The 19,219-nt window shown below is 40.7% G+C and overlaps 1 protein-coding gene across 4 annotated transcripts in view; it reads right to left on the minus strand.

The window, feature by feature from the left end:
• Positions 1-19,219, minus strand: part of fam135a (family with sequence similarity 135 member A) — a 208,536-nt gene that overhangs the window by 54,008 nt on the left and 135,309 nt on the right. For 3 of the 4 annotated variants that reach the window (XM_059645496.1, XM_059645497.1, XM_059645498.1), the window contains 3 exons: positions 4,989-5,066; positions 4,675-4,724; positions 3,373-3,531 (listed from right to left, as the gene is read on the minus strand). In XM_059645496.1, coding sequence (XP_059501479.1) covers positions 3,373-3,531; positions 4,675-4,724; positions 4,989-5,066 — 287 coding nt within the window. The remainder of the gene's footprint in view (positions 1-3,372; positions 3,532-4,674; positions 4,725-4,988; positions 5,067-19,219) is intronic. The other variant, XM_059645499.1, reaches the window with a different exon arrangement.

Raw genomic sequence — 19,219 nt, forward strand, 5'->3', positions numbered from 1 at the left:
AGCTCCTCTCCAAACCACTCAACATCCCGACTTGGAAATTTATCACTGTTCCTTCACTATTGCTGGGTCAAAATCCTGGCATTTCCTCTCTAATGGCATTGTGGGTCAATCTACAGCATGAAGACTGGAGTGGCTCAAGAATGCAGCTCACCAGCACCTTCTCAAGAACAACTAGGGACAGGCAATAAATGCTGGCCAGCCAGTGAAGGCCATGTCCCATGAGTGAATAAAAGAAATTAATCCAACTAAATAATTCAAAATAATTGCTTCAAGAGGTTTCCCCACCGTTAGAATTAAAGTTACTTTCACAACCTTTTTTGAACCAGGGTGTTACATTTGCAATTCAGCAGAACTCTTCAACCATCGAAGTCTGGAGGAAATTGAAATGTTGCTCGCGCAATTTTCACTCTCACTTATCTCAATAATATTAATGTATCTCACCTAGTCTTAGTGCATCATCAACTTTAAGTTTTGAAAGTGTGTCCAATATTTCCTTAACAATTTTGAAACCTTTGGAGGGACAAAGTTTCTTCCTCTGTCACCACGATCTAGAAGGTGCAAAGTATTCATCAACACTTTAGCCATTCATCTCCATGTGCACATTCCCTTTTGGTCCATTTTTACCACCTTTTACTTATTTATGTGCCTGTAGAAAACTTGGGAATTCTCTTCTATATTAGCTGCTTTCTCAAAATCCCTCACTGCAACTCTTATTTGCCTCTTCACCTCCGTTCTAAACCTTCCACATAAAACTTAGCAGTGAATTGTATTTATCTGGCACCTGTCAAACAATTTTTTTTATCCAGATCTGTGCTTTTTATTTAAAAATCCAGGGACAATGCGTTTGTTTACCCCACCTTCCCCTTTTGAGGAAATATACCTCCTCTGGATTGCCCTTTACCATGTTCCATGGTCATCTAAACCTTATGAGAGATTTACCACTTCTCTTAAGTGCTCTCCACTGACACTTGTTCTACTTGACCCCATCTCATTCTCAAGAACCCAAGTCGAGCAGTTTCTTGTTCTAATGGACATGCTACTATATAAAATTGTCACAAATACAATTTAGAAGCACTTGCCCCTTGTTGCTCCATGAATTATCTCTAGTTATTAGTTGATAAGCAAAGTTATCACTGAAACTAAGCTATATTTTCTGTAATTTCCTTGCATATTTGCTCCTTGACATCATTACCACCAGTTGGTGACCTATAACTTACACCAAGTAATATAACTGCATCCTTTTTGTCCATTAGTTCTAGTAAAGCCACAGTCCTTAAATCCTTCGGGACAATTTCTTTCTAAAATCACTGCAATGCACTCCTTAATTTATACTGTCAACTCCATTCCACCATTTCTGAGCATCTTGTAATCCAGAACATGTAATACCAAGTCCTGCATTTCTTTCAGCTATATTTGAAGTTTTCTGAGGAGCTTTACAATGGATTTTGGAATAGGTGAGTGCAAATTTGCACAGTACAACACCCAAATGACAACTTACGCCAGTAATTTACCACTGTTACTGGCAATGTACAAATACATATCTGCAGTATACCTTGATTTCTTTCTGCCTTTCTGAAACTCCATTTATGAACTTACTAATCCGTATATCATTGTTCTCCATCTCTCCCAGTTCTGTGTATCTGAGCATTAATCTCAAATATAATCTCATATTTTCAATATTCCTGCTGAGTTAGTTTAAAATCTTCCAAACAGCACGAGCAAAACGTTCCATGAAGAACTCAGTCTCCAGCTCTGTTCAGGGGCAACCATTCAGCTTGTACAGGTGCCAGCTCCCCTGAACTAGTCTCTGCGTTCCAGGAATCTCATGAATTTACTGCATCATCTTTCCTGCTAGACATTCAACTGTCTTAACCTCTTTTTTTTCCCCGTATACTATCGCGTGTGGCAAAAGGTGAGGGATCGAGTTCCGGAACCAAGAGGCAAGGGACCAAGAGGTTATGCTGCAGCTGTACAAAACTCTGGTGCGGCCGCACTTGGAGTATTGCGTACAGTTCTGGTCCCCGCATTACAGGAAGGGTGTGGAAGCTTTGGAAAGGGTGCCTGATATGGAAGGAAGGTCTTAAGATGAAAGGCTGAGGGACTTGAGGCTGTTTTCATTAGAGAGAAGAAGGTTGAGAGGTGACTTAATTGAGACATATAAAATAATCAGAGGGTTAGACAGGGTGGATAGGGAGACAGGGAGAGCCTTTTTCCTAGGATGGTGACGGCGAGCACGAGGGGGCATAGCTTTAAATTGGAGGGTGAAAGATATAGGACAGATGTCAGAGGTAGTTTCTTTACTCAGAGAGTAGTAAGGGAATGGAACGCTTTGCCTGCAACGGTAGTAGATTCGCCAACTTCAGGTACATTTAAGTCGTCATTGGACAGGCATATGGACGTACATGGAACAGTGTAGGTTAGATGTGCTTCAGATCGGTATGACAGGTCGGCATGACAGGTCGGCAGAACATCGAGGGCCGAAGGGCCTGTAGTGTGCTGTAATGTTCTATGTTCTATATTACATTTGAGATGCTGATTTTCTATCAAACTCCCTAAATTCCAATTGCAAGACCACATCCACCTTCCTCTTAATGTTGTTAATATCAATGTGGATCATGATCAACATTCATTCTCCAACTGAAAATAACCTGCAGCCACTCTGTCACATACCTGACATCACAGCAAGGAGGAAATATACTATCCTAGGAGTTATGTTTAATGGCACTGAAACACTCATAACTAATGAATCTCCTATCACTATTTCTCTCCCACTCACTTTCCTTCCCTCTGATACAGTAGGACCAACCCTAGTGCTTTCTGTACTCGCCAAGAAACCATCACTGTCAACAGTATCCAGAACAAACAATGACTTGAGGGAATCCTGCACTATCTGCATAGGTCTCTTTACCCAACAGTCACCCATTCCCTATTTGTCAGCATGCCCCTGCTATTAAAGTTTTGATCCCTACAAGGGAATCGCAGGTTACAAAGGTGGATGAAGATTGCAGGGAGGAAAATGGAGGTTAGGTCAAAATGAGATCAGCCAAGATCTTATTGAATGGTAAACAAGTTTTACAGGGTAAAAGGCCTACTCTTGCTTCTAATGTTCATATTCTTAAGTCCCAAAGTTGGTAACTTCGGTAGAGATCATATCAATATTGGGGAATAAGTGAAGTGGTAACTGACAAAAGAGGAATAAAGAGTGCGATAATGTGGCTGATAAGATTAAAACATGCATTCAGTGTGGATAACATTGACTGTGCAAACCAAGTCATGTTAAAGCAATGCAAATAGATATATTTCTATGGTAATGTTATTTGTCTAACTTGTAATTAAATGTTTTCACATGTGAATGAAGGATGGAGTACTTACACGTAGGACATGGTGCTCCTTTGCTAATAAAGCTGAGACTTCTCCCCGTAGTGACACAATCTCTAAAAACTGTGCCCATAGAGCCATTAGCAATGAACAAAGTTGCGCTAGATCCATGTTCACTAGTTCTGGAAGATCATCAGGATTTTCCACTTTAAGCTATAATTCAGAACATGAACTGTAAGCCTTCTTTACATTTACAAGACAATAATATTAAACTTTCAGGATAAAGGGCTTGCAACATATACATGGCACAGTGAACCCAATCTAAAGAAATAACAGCCCCACCCTGACCTTATCCTTCCCATTGCATTTTTGAGGATTGAAGAAAATGTTAAAGATTCCTTAGCCATTCGTGAGGTATTGGTTTCCCTCCTAACATTTCACCACTTCCTACCCAAACATGTTGGAGTTATTGAAACTTATTTATAGATACACAGACACAAAATGAAGGAAGTAAGATGGGAAAATCAAATAATTTGACCATGAAATGTAAAGATGAGAATGCACAGGTCACTGAGTAAATGCATGATATCCAAGGAAATGCAGTGATAGGAGGACAGGTCAAAAAATTAAAATCCTCAAATATGAAAACATGCTTACTCAGATTTAAAGTTCTCAAATTAAAACAAATTTTTTTGTTGACATCAATATGAAGTCAAATCAATAATACAAATGTTTTCCAGAATGTTCTATTTTGTACATTTGAATTTTTTTCACTCAACTGGATTTTTGCATTATAATAACATTGTGCATTTTGCAAACTGGGGCTATGTCATTGCGGAGGATCCACAGAATCAAAGTACTGGTGGCTCTCCCATTGACTGTTTAAAAAAATAAGCAAAATAACAGAATTCAAACCTTCAATCTGCCAGCATCAATTCTCGAAACAACATACCCTTCCCACTGCCAATACTTAGAAAGTTTGACACAAGGCTTATTGCAGGAGTGCGAATTTACAACCTTTTTGAATATTAAAAAAAAACTCTGACTGCTGGGACTAAACTCTTGAAACTTGGCAAAATATTACAACTCAAAAGACTTGCAGTACAAATTAAGGTAGATTTAGCAAAAGGGCAAAGAAACAAGCACAAGAGATATTTGGAAACGCTCAGAACAGTTCTGAGGAAGGGTCACTTGGCCTAAAACATTAACTCTGATTTCCCTCCACAGATGCTGCTAGACTTGCTGAGCTTTTCCAGCAATGTCTTTTTTTGTTTCTGTTTCTGATTTACTGCATACACATTTATGAAGTGGCTATGATCACTGCAATGTCAAAACTATTTATATTAATATACATACCTTTATCTGTTCACAAAGCTCTTCGAGTCTGGCATCAACATCAATCTCCTCTGAAAAATGCAGTTTATATTAAAATGCAATTAACTTTGGAAAAGCAAATAACAGTTGGAAAAGAACTGCATGTTATGGTTTATGGTGTGCTGAATTTTGTCGAACAAAATTTGTAAAAATCTTTTAAGATGCACACAAATTGTTTTCAATGTGCTCACACTGTCAGCATTGAAATTTATTGTTTGAAATTATACTAAATATTCTGAACAAATTCATCTACTGGAAACTATTTAGTTTTGCTGTTAGAAGTGACGCAGACATACCTATTAAAGTGTCCTTCTTTGTTCTTGGATATTTTCTTCTGAGAAGTCGTTCATAAAGGACCTGCATGTTGGTCATGGCTAGTCATAGGATTATACACATGTGCTCGTTATTGTGTCCTCTTTTAAGATCTCCACCCTATCAACCTGTTTGGAGGTTAATTGCTAAATTGCAACTCTCAGAACACCTCAAGCAAAGCTTTTAGACTTTATCGTAAGTGAAAATTAGATACAATACTTTTAACATCATAGCAAAGCACAAAGACCCAAGAAAATGGAAGAGCAAGGATGGACCTTATTAGCGCAACAGCTTTGTTAGAGACACTTAATACAGCACACACTAGATGATCTTCTTTCTAATGCCACACAAGAATATATTATATAAACAGAACAACTTGTATGGGTTCTATACAAGTTTGTTGCAATAAATCATGCATAAAATTTCAGAAATTACAGAATAACATAACTACTAGGCATCCTTCTAATTTTAACTAGGGGAGTGGGGCGGGGGCAGCACCAAAAAATGACAATGCTAGTCATAAGAAACTCAAATGAATTCATTGTTAAAATGCCACAAACTAAGCTGAATTTTAAACCAGCTTTATATTTCCACTAATTTTACATTTCAGTTTGTTAATAGATCAAAAGATCTAAATTTCCCATTTTGTTTAATAAATCTTTTTCAATTATTGAGCCAATGACAAAGGCATTCCAACTGACCTACCCATCTTCAATGGCCACAAACGGTGGAAAAAAAATCAGGAAATGTGGCAAAAGGAAATATTTCCAGCAAACGAAAATACAAAGAATTTGGAGAAACATTTAAAAATGCAAATTTATTAATCAAACATTCCCATCCAAAATAGACTGAATGCACTATTAGAGAAGTCACATTTCAAAATTTGGGGACTGCATAAACATCCACGTAGATCCAATTTATTTATGACATTCACAGGACTCTTTAAATTCCATGCTTTAAATAATATGTCTGATTCAAATTTCTACAAACACATGCTGATAATCCGAAATACAAACAAAAATTGCTGTAAATATTGAACATGCCAGGCAACAACTGTGGAGCAAAGTAATCAATGTTTCAGGTCTTTCATCAGAACTGAAGATGTCACGGATGTCAAGTTTCAGATTTTAAGTATGATGGCAGCATGGTGGTACAGCTGTTAGCATTGCTGCCCACAGTGCCAGGGCCCCCAGTGACTGCCTCTGAGGAGTTTGTACGTTCTCCTTGTACGTGAGCGGGTTTTCTCTTACAGTCCAAAAATATTTAGGTTAGGTGGATTAGCCATTGTTAATGGGGGGCGGGACATGGGGATAGGGTAGGGGGTTATGTCTGGGTGGGATGCTGTTTGGAGAGTTGTTGTGGATTCAACAGTCCAAATGGCCTCCTTCCAAACTGTAGGGACTCAAATGATTCTATGGACTAAGTACAGAGGCAGGAAATGGACAGACAAAAGAACAAAAAGGTGTAGGGTTGACAAAATGTTACGAAGTAGCATGACACTTTAGCCTAGATTTTACAAACATTAGTGACTAAGTGGCACTTGCCCTTTGTTATTTCTATGGATTCCCAAAGAATGTATTGAAGAAGGGTCTCGGCCGAAAACTTCAGCTTTCTGCTCCTCTGATGTTGCTTGGCCTGTGGTGTTCATCCAGCTCTACAGCTTGTTATCCCAAAGAATGCGTGTCAGCTTTTGAGCATCAACTTGCATGGACATCCAAACAGTGTCAGTATTGCTATCAGGGCTTTCGGCCCTGTGCCACAGGGTAAACAACAGTGTATCTCCTCAACTAGACTAAAGAATCCTTAAACAACCACACAGAGTCTAAATGAATCACAGAATTTCTGCATTTCAGAAAGAGCCCATTCAACTCATAGCTATGGAGAAGGAGAGGATTAGGCAGAATGGGAGGATATTTAATTGGGGAAGAGGAAACTATGATGCGATTAGACATGAGTTAGGAAGCATGGACTGGGAGCAGTTGTTCCATGGTAAGGGAACTATAGACATGTGGAGACGGTTTAAGGAACAGTTGTTGGGAGTGATGAGTAAATATGTCCCTCTGAGACAGGCAAGAAGGGGTAAGATTAAGGAACCTTGGATGACGAGAGCGGTGGAGCTTCTAGTGAAAAGGAAGAAGGTAGCTTACATAAGGTGGAGGAAGCTAGGGTCAAGTTCAGCTAGAGAGGATTACATGCAGGCAAGGAAGGAGCTCAAAAATGGTCTGAGGAGAGCCAGGAGGGGGCACGAGAAAGGCTTGGCAGAAGGAATCCGGGAAAACACAAAGGCATTTTACACTTACGTGAGGAATAAGAGAATGGTCAAAGAAAGAGTAGGGCCGATCAGGGATAGCATAGGGAACTTGTGTGTGGAGCCTGAGGAGGTAGGGGAAGCCCTAAATGAGTTTTTTGCTTCTGTCTTTACGAAAGAAACGAACTTTGTAGTGAATGAAACCTTTGACGAGCAGGTGTGCATGCTGGAATGGATAGAGATAGATGAAGCTGATGTGCTGAAAATTTTGTCAAACATTAAGATTGACAAGTCGCCAGGCCCGGATCAGATTTGTCCTCGGCTGCTTTGGGAAGCGAGAAATGCAATTGCTTCGCCACTTGCGAAGATCTTTGCATCCTCGCTCTCCACTGGAGTCGTACCTGAGGACTGGAGAGAGGCAAATGTAATTCCTCTCTTCAAGAAAGGAAATAGGGAAATCCCCGGCAATTATAGACCGGTAAGTCTCACGTCTGTCGTCTGCAAGGTGTTAGAAAGGATTCTGAGGGATAAGATTTATGACCATCTGGAAGAGCATGGCTTGATCAAATACAGTCAACACGGCTTTGTGAGGGGTAGGTCATGCCTTACAAACCTTATCGAGTTTTTTGAGGATGTGACTAGAAAAGTTGATGAGGGTCGAGCTGTGGATGTGGTGTATATGGACTTCAGTAAGGCATTTGATAAGGTTCCCCATGGTAGGCTCATTCAGAAGGTCAGGAGGAATGGGATACAGGGGAACTTAGCTGCTTGGATACAGAATTGGCTGGCCAACAGAAGACAGCGAGTGGTAGTAGAAGGAAAATATTCTGCCTGGAAGTCAGTGGTGAGTGGAGTTCCACAGGGCTCTGTCCTTGGGCCTCTACTGTTTGTAATTTTTATTAATGACTTGGACGAGGGAATTGAAGGATGGGTCAGCAAGTTTGCAGACGACACAAAGGTCGGAGGTGTCGTTGACAGTGTAGAGGGCTGTTGTAGGCTGCAGCGGGACATTGACAGGATGCAGAGATGGGCTGAGAGGTGGCAGATGGAGTTCAACCTGGATAAATGCGAGGTGATGCATTTTGGAAGGTCGAATTTGAAAGCTGAGTACAGGATTAAGGATAGGATTCTTGGCAGCGTGGAGGAACAGAGGGATCTTGGTGTGCAGACACATAGATCCCTTAAAATGGCCACCCAAGTGGACAGGGTTGTTAAGAAAGCATATGGTGTTTTGGCTTTCATTAACAGGGGGATTGAGTTTAAGAGTCGTGAGATCTTGTTGCAGCTCTATAAAACTTTGGTTAGACTGCACTTGGAATACTGCGTCCAGTTCTGGGCGCCCTATTATAGGAAAGATGTGGATGCTTTGGAGAGGGTTCAGAGGAGGTTTACCAGGATGCTGCCTGGACTGGAGGGCTTATCTTATGAAGAGAGGTTGACTGAGCTCGGTCTCTTTTCATTGGAGAAAAGGAGGAGGAGAGGGGACCTAATTGAGGTATACAAGATAATGAGAGGCATAGATAGAGTTGATAGCCAGAGACTATTTCCCAGGGCAGAAATGGCTAGCACGAGGGGTCATAGTTTTAAGCTGGTTGGTGGAAAGTAGAGAGGGGATGTCAGAGGCAGGTTCTTTACGCAGAGAGTTGTGAGAGCATGGAATGCGTTGCCAGCAGAAGTTGTGGAAGCAAGGTCATTGGGGTCATTTAAGAGACTGCTGGACATGTATATGGTCACAGAAATTTGAGGGTGCATACATGAGGATCAATGGTCGGCACAACATTGTGGGCTGAAGGGCCTGTTCTGTGCTGTACTGTTCTATGTTCTATGTTCTAACTCATTGACTCTGCACTAACGGCCCAAACAGCACCTATCCTAGAACCTCCCCACCACTCCATCCCGATAAACCTGCATGGTGTTTTTACCAGGGCTAACCCACTTAAACTGCAGATCTCTGGACACTCTGCGGAAATTTTTAGCATATCAATCCACCTCACCTGCACATCTCTGGACTATAGCAAGAAACCAGAGCACAAGGAGAAAACTCACATTGACATGAGGAGAACGTGCAAACTCCACACAGATAATCACCCAAAGCTAGAATCAAACCAGCTACTCCTAGCACTGAGGTAGCTGCACTTACCAGAAGAACAACCATGAAGGAGTTTGAGTTAAAATTTAAAATTCATTGTAAAATCATTCACAGAAAGCAAAGAGAGGAAAATAGATAAGACTGTCTGTACATTTTTGTTTTAGAGAAAAAAATATGCTAAGTAACTTCTCACTTGCTTACATACATTCCACTGTAACTTTTCAGCAAATTAGCGAGTTTTGAGAAGATTTGTAGCTCAGGTTGAGTTTCTGGATGTGAGTTTGCTCGCTTCAGCAAACTATTGGTATAAACCAATTTGAGGAAACACCTTGTTATCTCAGATTCTCCAGCATCTGCAGTTCCTACTACCTCTGAGGAGGAGACCGGCAACTTTGACTAGAACTTTCGAGTTGTACATCTTACCGCATGTACTGACCATAGAAGTTGCTTTTTGATTTACACCACGAGTGAGTGCTGATGGGCATATATTTATTGGTACCAAAAAATGAGGATGCTGCAAGGTCTGCTGAATACTTCCAGCTTTTATCCTTCAAATAAATTAGATTTGCTATGTAAACAGAGTGGTGCCATTCTGAAATGGAATGCAATAGCAAATTGCACCCATAATGATGTTTAATCCATTTGTAGAAAATTCTTCATTATTATGTCAAAAGAGTTAACCTATTTATTGGAATGGGGTAGAGAGAGATAATGGGAACTGCAGATGCTGGAGAATCCAAGGTAATAAAATGTGAGGCTGGATGAACACAGCAGGCCAAGCAGCATCTCAGGAGCACAAAAGCTGATGTTTCGGGCCGAGACCCTTCATCAGAGAGGGGGATGGGGTGAGGGTTCTGGAATAAATAGGGAGGGAGAGGCGGACCGAAGATGGAGAGAAAAGAAGATAGGTGGAGAGAGTATAGGTGGGGAGGTAGGGAGGGGATAGGTCAGTCCAGGGAAAATGGACAGGTCAAGGAGGTGGGATGAGGTTAGTAGGTAGATGGGGGTGCGGCTTGGGGTGGGAGGAAGGGATGTGTGAGAGGAAGGTTACAAGCTGGTTGCCTGAGATGGAGACTGAGAGGTCCAGGAAGGTGAGGGATGTGCTGGAGATGGCCCAGGTGAACTGAAGGTTGGGAAGGTCCTTCCTCTCACACATCCTTTCCTCCCACCCCAAGCCGCACCCCTATCTACCTACTAACCTCATCCCACCTCCTTGACCTGTCCATCTTCCCAGGACTGACCTATCCCCTCCCTACCTCCCCACCTATACTCTCTCCACCTATCTTCTTTTTTCTCCATCTTCGGTCCGCCTCCCCCTCTCTCCCTATTTATTCCAGAACCCTCACCCCATCCCCCTCTCTGATGAAGGGTCTAGGCCCGAAACGTCAGCTTTTGTGCTCCTGAGATGCTGCTTGGCCTGCTGTGTTCATCCAGCCTCACATTTTATTATATTGGAATGGGGTAAATGTCTTTGAGAACAGAGGGCAATTTTGACAAAAGCCCATGTTAATGTCAATTTCAACAGTAATTTCCACTCAACTTTGTATTCCTAGGGACTTTTCACCATTTAAAGATTTTGGATCTACAACTGCTCAAATTCAGTTGCTCCGATTAGTGATCAGAGTCTTCCTCCTGTGCTGGACTTATGCTTGCCTGCATTTGTTTCAAAAAATAACCTGGCTTGGAACTGCAACACCACTGCCCCCTGGTGATCTTAAATCTCGCTGAAGGAAAGGTAAGAGAACACTGTGAGGTAAGGCTCAAACTGGGCCTTCCATCTGTTTTATTATACTGCAAGTCCAGGAATAATCTGTCTCAATTTTTCCATCGGTATGTTGTACTTGAATGACGCAAAGTAAAGAATGTTGACTTTCGACTAAAAGTAAACAAAGTCTCTTAACTGCTCATTGATAATGGGAACTGCAGATGCTGAAGAATCCAAGATAACAAAGTGTGAAGCTGGATGAACACAGCAGGCCAAGCAGCATCTCAGGAGCACAAAAGCTGACGTTTCGGGCCTAGACCCTTCATCAGATGCGTTCATCCATCTCTACACTTTGTTCTCTTAACTGCTCATCCTGTGTTTCTAACAGCAAAACAGTTTAAACCTTTCAATGCATTATATCTAATTCTGAAAATCTTTGCAGCCAACATGCCTTTGTTTCTACTTCACTTTTTACCTTCCTCTTCAGAGGCACAAGCATAATCCCTTCATTTATAGACCATTCCGTTTAACCTCATTGGCGGGAAGCTCCCAGAAACAATTATTCAGGATTGAATTAATAATCACATGGAAAAGGATTGGGTTGATTAGAAAGAGTCAACTAAGATTTCTAAAGGGGAATTTGTGTTTTTTGTGAGATTTTTTGAACAGGTATCAAAAAGCCTCATTGAGGGTAATGCTGTTGATGTAGTATATTTGGATTCGATACAGTGCCCACAACATGTATGAGGTAAGTCATGGGTCATGGAATAAAAAAAGATAGTAGTGCTCCGTTTACAAAATTGACCGAGTACCAGGAAACTGAAGACAATTTTCAATGGATACTCTACAGCATGCTGGAAAATCTGTAGTGGAATTCCTGGGATATGTAATCTGGAATTCGTCCTCTGTTCTCAAAGACCTATTCCCATTCGAATAAATAGGTTAACTCCTTTGACAGCACAATGAAGAATTTTCTACAAATGGATTAAATATCGTTTCGGGTACAATTTACGATTGCACTTCATTTCACAATGTCATCATTCTGTTTCCATAGCAAATCTAATTTATTTGAAAGATAGAAACTAAACACCGGAAGTATTCAACAGGCCTGGCTACATCCTCATTTTTTGGTACCAATAAATATGTGCCCATCAGCATTCACTCATGGTGTAAATCAAAAAGCAACTTCTGCAGTCAGCATGAGCAGTAAGATGCAGAACTCGAAAGTTCCAGTCAAAGTTGCCTGTCTCCTGCACAAATTGGTTTATACTAACACTTTGTTTATAGGCTATACTTATTTCAATGTAAGAAAGTAAGAAATTACTTAGCAACTTTTTTCTCAATCACACAAAATGTACATACAGACTTATTTACTGGTATCAGGGATAACACAGTATGGAGCTGGAGGAACACAGCAGGGCAGGCAGCATCAGAGGAGCAGGAAAGTTCGCATTTTGGGTCGGGACCCTTCTCCAGAAATTGGGGGGGGGGGCGCAGAGAGTTGGGATGGTGATGGGTGAGTGCAGGTGGGGAGTAGTGGGGGATGGTCAATGGGATGAGAGGGGTGGATAGGTGGGAGAGAAGATGGGCAGGTTGTGTCAGGTCAAGGAGGCGGAGATGAGAGGGAGGTTTAGACATGGCATGAGGCTGGGGGATGGGAAAATTTAAAAAATGGTAAAATCCATGTTTAGGCCATTGGGCTCATTGGCTTCCAAGGAGGAATATGGCATATTGCTCCTCCAGTTTGTGGGTGGCATCAGTGTGACACGAAAGGAATCCCAGGAAGGACATGTCCTTACTCTTCTTGATCAATAATCCAATAATGATCAGGATCATGTGGTGCAGGGGCATATTTCAAACTTTGTAAATTACAAAACTTGGAAGAATTGTAAACTGCGTGGAAGACGGCATGGCAGTTCAACAGGACACCGACAAATTGGAGGAGTGGGCCAATAGATAGCTGACGCGATTCAATGCAGAAAAGTATGACGCGATGCAGTTTGACAGGAAGAACATTGAAAGGCAACATTCAACGTACAATTCTAAATATGATGCAGGAGGAGAGTGATGTTGGTGTACATGCAGACATTGGAGGAGACAGCACAATTCAAGAGCATAGTAGAGCACACTGAAAAATAAATTGCTGGGAGAAATTCAGGAGGTCTGGCAGCATCTATGGAGCGTTGTTCTCTTCTATAAATGTTGCCGGATATGCTGAGATTCTCTAGCAATTTCGGTTTTTGTTTGTTTCAGATTTCTAGCACCTGCAGGTTTTAGTTTTATTCAAGTTAATAAAGCAGTGTCCTTGGATTTATTAATAGGACGTAAAGTACAAGAACAAAAGGAGGAAATGTTGAAACAATACAAGAACCTTCTTAGGCCTCAAATGCAGTGTTATCTAAGATGTGTGGGCACCACATTATAAAAAAAATCAGAACACACTGTAGACAGTGTCGAAGCAATTTACAAGATTTGTTCCATGACCGAGAAACTTCGGTTGAGGATAAATTGAAGCAGTTGTGACTGTTCTCCTCAGAGAGCAGAAGGCTGAAAGGAGATTTGATAGAGATGTTCAAAATCTAGTAGTAGAAGATTGGGAGCTGTTTCAGCTCTTAAAAAAGGAACAAAACAAGAGGTCACAGATTTGAAGTGATATGCAAAAAGAAGCAAATATGATGCGTGACAAAAGTGAGTACTTAGGGTATAGAATTGTACTGCCTGGAAATGTGGAGGAGGCAGGTTCATTTGAGGCATTTAACAGGATGATTATTTGGATAGAAATAGTGTGCGGGGCACAAGAGAATGATGCTTGTTTTAAGAACCAGTACAGGTAATGTCTCTTCCCGCACCATAACAATTCTATGACTCTATGACCTCCTCTTGTTTTGTTTTCCTTGATTTTCTGAGTGCTTGTACAGATGTGAATATGAGTAGAGAAGCAATTGCTTCTGGGGATTGGAGATGGGTACCGAGGGAGGAACCCACATTGGAAGAGAGTAAAGTTAGTAACATAAGTCACGTGTGACTTCATCACCTGGGTAAACTAACTGAGCACTAAAAATGTGGAGGATTAGCTTCTGAAGTATGCTAAGGATGGATCTCTACATCAGTACGTTGAAGAGCTATTTAGAGGATGTACTATTTAGAACCAGTGTGATATAAGAAAAAAGGCCAATTAATAATCTTGTAAAATAAACCTTTAGGGATGAGTGACCACAATATGATTGATGCAATTGAGGTTTATAAGAGGTATATATATTGAGGCATAAGAGATGCTAAACAGAATTGATAAAGTAGACATAGGAAACATTTGTTACCTCTTATAGGGCAATCTAGAACGGAAGGCTAAAGTTTTTGGAAAAGAGTCAGCAGATTTAAAACAGAGATGAAAAGAAATTATTTCTCTCAAAGGGTCATCAACCTCTTAAATTCACTAGCCCAAAGTGTGATGGATGGTGGGACACTGAAACCCCAAATTAATTTAAGGAATAGAGAGACAATTAGTAATGGATTGAAGGATTATGGGGAATAGTCAGAAAAGGAGAGCACAGGCTAGGATGAAATCAGCTATGATTGTATTGAATGGCAAGTCAGGCTTGGGGACTGAATTGTCTACTCTTGCTCTCAGTTTTCATGATAGTACTTAACATTATATGTTTGAAAGTGAGGTATTCAATCTGTGTATTCACCCAAGTGTTAAATTTGAATAAGGGAAATGATGAAAGCATGAGGCACAAACTGGCTGAGTTGGATTGGGAACATATTTTAAAATGCATGACTGTGCATAGGCAATGGATAGTCTTTAAAGAAGTATTACATGATTTCCAGCAACAATATATTCTTCCAAAGTGCAAAATGTTGAGAAAGATCAGAACTATGGTGTACAAAGGAAGTTCCAGGCCTATGTAGTTGCTAGAAATAGTAATTCCAGGACTAGAAGCTTAATAGAATACAAAAGGTGGACCAAAAAAATAATAATGAACTGTAGAATAGCATAGAATCTGAATGTAATCCAGAAAAAAAAAATGAGTTGGTAAGGAGGCCAAAATTTTACTTATTACTTCAGGTGCTGTCCCACCAATCTAATATAACCGCAGTAACATAATCCTGCTTTGAAGCGCTATTCCTTTCAGTTAACCCATTAGCCTCTTTTAAGGGACCTGATCAAAAGCCTTCTTGCAATCCAAATACAGTGCAAATATTTCTCCTTGTCTATTAGATTAGTTAAAAAAAAACTTCAGTAGATTAATCAAGTTGGATTTCCCTTTCTTAAATCAAGCTGATATTGTCTCATTCCATTAATACTTCCCAATTGTTCTGTATTCATGAACATTTCGAAGAACGAAAGGTGTGTTAATTGAAACCTAAAATAATTAAGGGATAGACAGTGTCAATGCAGTAAGATGTAACCCCTGCTTCCAGAAACGAAGACCAGAAGGGCATAATTTAAAAATAAGGTTGAAACCACTTGAATCTGAGTTGAGGAGAAATTATTTTACTCAGAAGGTTGTAAGCCTTTGGAATTCTCTTTAGAAAACTGTGAAGACTCAGTCCTGGAATATGTTTAAGGTAGACACTGACAGATTTCTGATTACTAATGGTGTATAAGGGTACGATGACAGGTTGAGTAAAGAGCATTGTAGAGGCTGCTCTGTCATTATCATATTGAATGTTAAAATGAAACTGATGGGGTAAATGGCCTATTCCTGTTCTAATGCTCTTGCATTCTTTTAAGGTTTTAGAAAAGATTTGTTATACTCAGAATTTATAATGTCCAGTCCATTACGGTGAGTGCTTGCATTCTGAATGTTTTATTAATAAATGCCTATATATGATTTCATCATAGAATCCCTGCAGGAAGCAGGCCATTTGGCCCATCAAGTCCACACCAACTCGCCGAAAGGCATCCCATCCAAACCCACCCTCTACTCTATCCCTGCATTTCCTACCCTAGACACAATGGGCAATTTAGCATAGCCTATCCAGCTAATTTGCACATCTTTGGACTGTGGGAGGAAACCGGAGCACCCGGAGGAAACCCACGCAGACACGGGGAGAACGTTGGCATAGACTTGCTCACTGAGCTGGTGTATTTGATTGCTGACGTTTCATCACGCCGCTTGGTAACATAGTCAGTGCAGCTCCGGTGAAGTGTTGGTGTTTTGTCCCACTTATTATTCATACGCATCCAGTTGCTGGGGTGGTTGGTATTACTTCTGGTTCTGTTTTTCAGTGGTTTGTATATCAGGTCCAGTTCAATGTGTTTCTTGATGGAGCTCTGGTTGGAATGCCAGGCCCCCAGGAATTCCACGGCATGTCTCTGTTTGGCTTGTGCTATTATAGATGTGCTGTTCTCGTTGAATTCGTGCCCTTCTTTGCCCGTGTACATTCAGACCAGTGAGAATTGGTCACATTTCTTGGTGGCGAGTTGGCATTTGTGTATCCTTATTGTCAGTTTTCTTCCAGTTTGGCCTATGTAACGTTTGTTACAGTCCTTGCATGGTGTTTTGTATGTTAGTTTTACTGGTTGTGTGTTTGGGTTCCTTTATATTCATCAGCAGTTGTCACAGGATGGCTGTTGGTTTGTGGGCTACCTGATAACTAGGGGTCTGAGTAGTCTTGTGGTCATCTCTGATATACTATAGGGTGACAGTAGTTGAAGATACAACAGGGTCAGGCACACAATACAAATCTTCTCAAAAACTTTAAACAGGGAGAATGTGCAAACTCCACAGAGACAGTAACCCAAGGCTGGAATCGAACCCGGGTCCCTGGCACTGAGGCAGCAGTGCTCATCTCTGAGCCATCGAGCCGCCCTTCAAGAATTTCACCTTAAAGAATTTTGCTATGAGTTTATTTCAAAAACTGGGATAAACAAATTTTTTTTAAAAAATAGGATTTGGGGAACATCCTTTGGCCTAATTCACGAAGGGGAGGAATTAACAGGGAACAGAGCAAATCAAATGACATCTCGCCATCTATTGCCTATGTACTGTCATGCCTTTTGAACCACAATTTAAATTCACACCACCGTGCTTCTTCATCCATGACAGTATACTTCATTAGATATGGAGACCAAAACTGCACACTATTCTCTATGTGCAGTCTCCAAGGTCTTAAATTAAGATTCCAGTCCCTTTGCAATGAAAGGGAACAAAAAGAACAAAAGAAAATTACAGTTCAGGAACAGATCCTTCGCCCCTCCAAGCCTGTGCTAAATATCATGCCCTAACTAATCTAAAAAAGAAACTCTCTGTTCTTATTCAGTCTTTTTCCCTCTATTCCCTTCCTATTCATGTAACCATCCTCTTAAATGTTGCCAACACGCCTGCTTCCACCACCTCTTCTGGCAGTACGTTTCAGGCTCCTACTACTGGGTGCAGAACTTCCCTTGCTCACCTCCCTTAAACTTTCCCTCCATCACCTTGAATCTGTGCCCCTCATAACTGAAACTTCAACCCCGGAAAAAAGCCTCTGACGATCCAACCTATCGATGCTCCTCAATTGTGAGAGCCAAATGTCACTTTGTTAATATGTTAATTCATGACATGTGCGTATCACTGTCTTGACCAGCATTTACTGCCAATCCTGACGTGCCCTTGAGAAGTTACGGTGAGTGTCCTCTTTAACTGGTGCTGTCTATTGCTATAGATAGATGAACAATGCTGCTTCAGGAGGGAGATTTCAGATTTTGACCCAACAACGCTTAAAAAACACCAAGTCAGGATGATGCGTAGCTTGGAAGGGAATTTGCAGGTAGGGGCGTTCCTGTGTATCTGCTGCCCTTGTCTTTCATATACTATTACAGTTGAGATTTGATTCATTATTTTAGATACAGTTTCTCTGACTCGCTTCACAGAACCACCTTCTAAGTTCTACGCATATTACTGTTTCTTACCATGGACAATGGAAATTGGATTTTGCCCCAAGGGTTTTCAACTAAAATCAGATCACCATAATTCAACCCAATTGACAGACTTCAGAGATGCTTAAATTAGCAGCTACTATTAATCAACTAAGGGTTCATGTTTTTGACTAATTTTCTAATGAAACAAACTATAATCATCCAGTTTGTCTAAAACAGCAGCCTCTCTCAGTTGGAAGACTCTAACTCAAGAATAAAAGGCTGTAGGACCATGCCTGATTCCAAATTGAAAAAACATTAGAGATGCCATAACTTGTCAAAGACATTAAACAGAGTCTCTGTATGAACTTTAATATCCTATGTTTACTTGAACGGGAGATCAAATTGTGTTCTGGTCAAAGCAGCTTCATAAATACTGTTAATTGGCCACTTCGCTTTTTTACTGTGTGTAACCAACTGAATTAACCACATACTTGCGTCAATGAGAATGCTGCAAGACTAACTGTCAGTGAAGCAACTGAGGACCTCCTGATATCATGAAATGTTCTGCATAAATGAACAATTCTTTTTTCCTTCCTTCCATTCCAAAGCATATCATAGCGTATGATGAGCTTGAAATGTTTCTGAGAGTTGAAAAATACGAAACAATTAATTATTTTATTCATGGAAGTAACAGACTATGCTTTATGATGTGAAATGTAACCAAAACCATAGAATGACTTCTCACTATTCTTCACTCAAGTTATCTAGAACCCAGGAATTCATAACATTATCTGTAGCCATCTGAAAGAATGGTGGTAAACAGCACACATGACTAACTTTGGAAACAGGAATCATCTCATTCATGAACATAGCTTTAAAAAAAACAGCAAAGAAAACTTATTTTGTATTCAAACAAACTCTGTGAGCAGGTGCCTGCGATAATGGCAATTAAATGCAGTATTACTTTATGCAATGAGCGGAACGGTGGCTCAAACGGTTAAAACTGTCGCCTCACTGCCAGGGACCAAAATTTGATTCCAGCCCTGGGTGACCTGTTTGTGTGGAGTTTGCACGTTCTCCACATGTCTGCTTGGGTTTCCACGGAGTGCTTCAGTTTCCTCCGATAGTTCAAAGATGTGCAGGATAGGTGGATGGCGATGTCAAATGCCAGAGTTACGGTGATAGGATGGGAGCTCTTCAAAGGTACGGTGCTGACTCAATAGGCCAAATGGTCTTGTTACATTCTGTGGGGATTTTACTTTAAAAATTTCCTGGCCCTTCATCCACCTATCTCAATGAAATATACTGAGAAAAAAATTTGTGATA

The sequence above is a fragment of the Stegostoma tigrinum genome, chromosome 4 (genome assembly GCF_030684315.1).
Source record: "Stegostoma tigrinum isolate sSteTig4 chromosome 4, sSteTig4.hap1, whole genome shotgun sequence".
Lineage (NCBI taxonomy): Eukaryota > Metazoa > Chordata > Chondrichthyes > Orectolobiformes > Stegostomatidae > Stegostoma > Stegostoma tigrinum.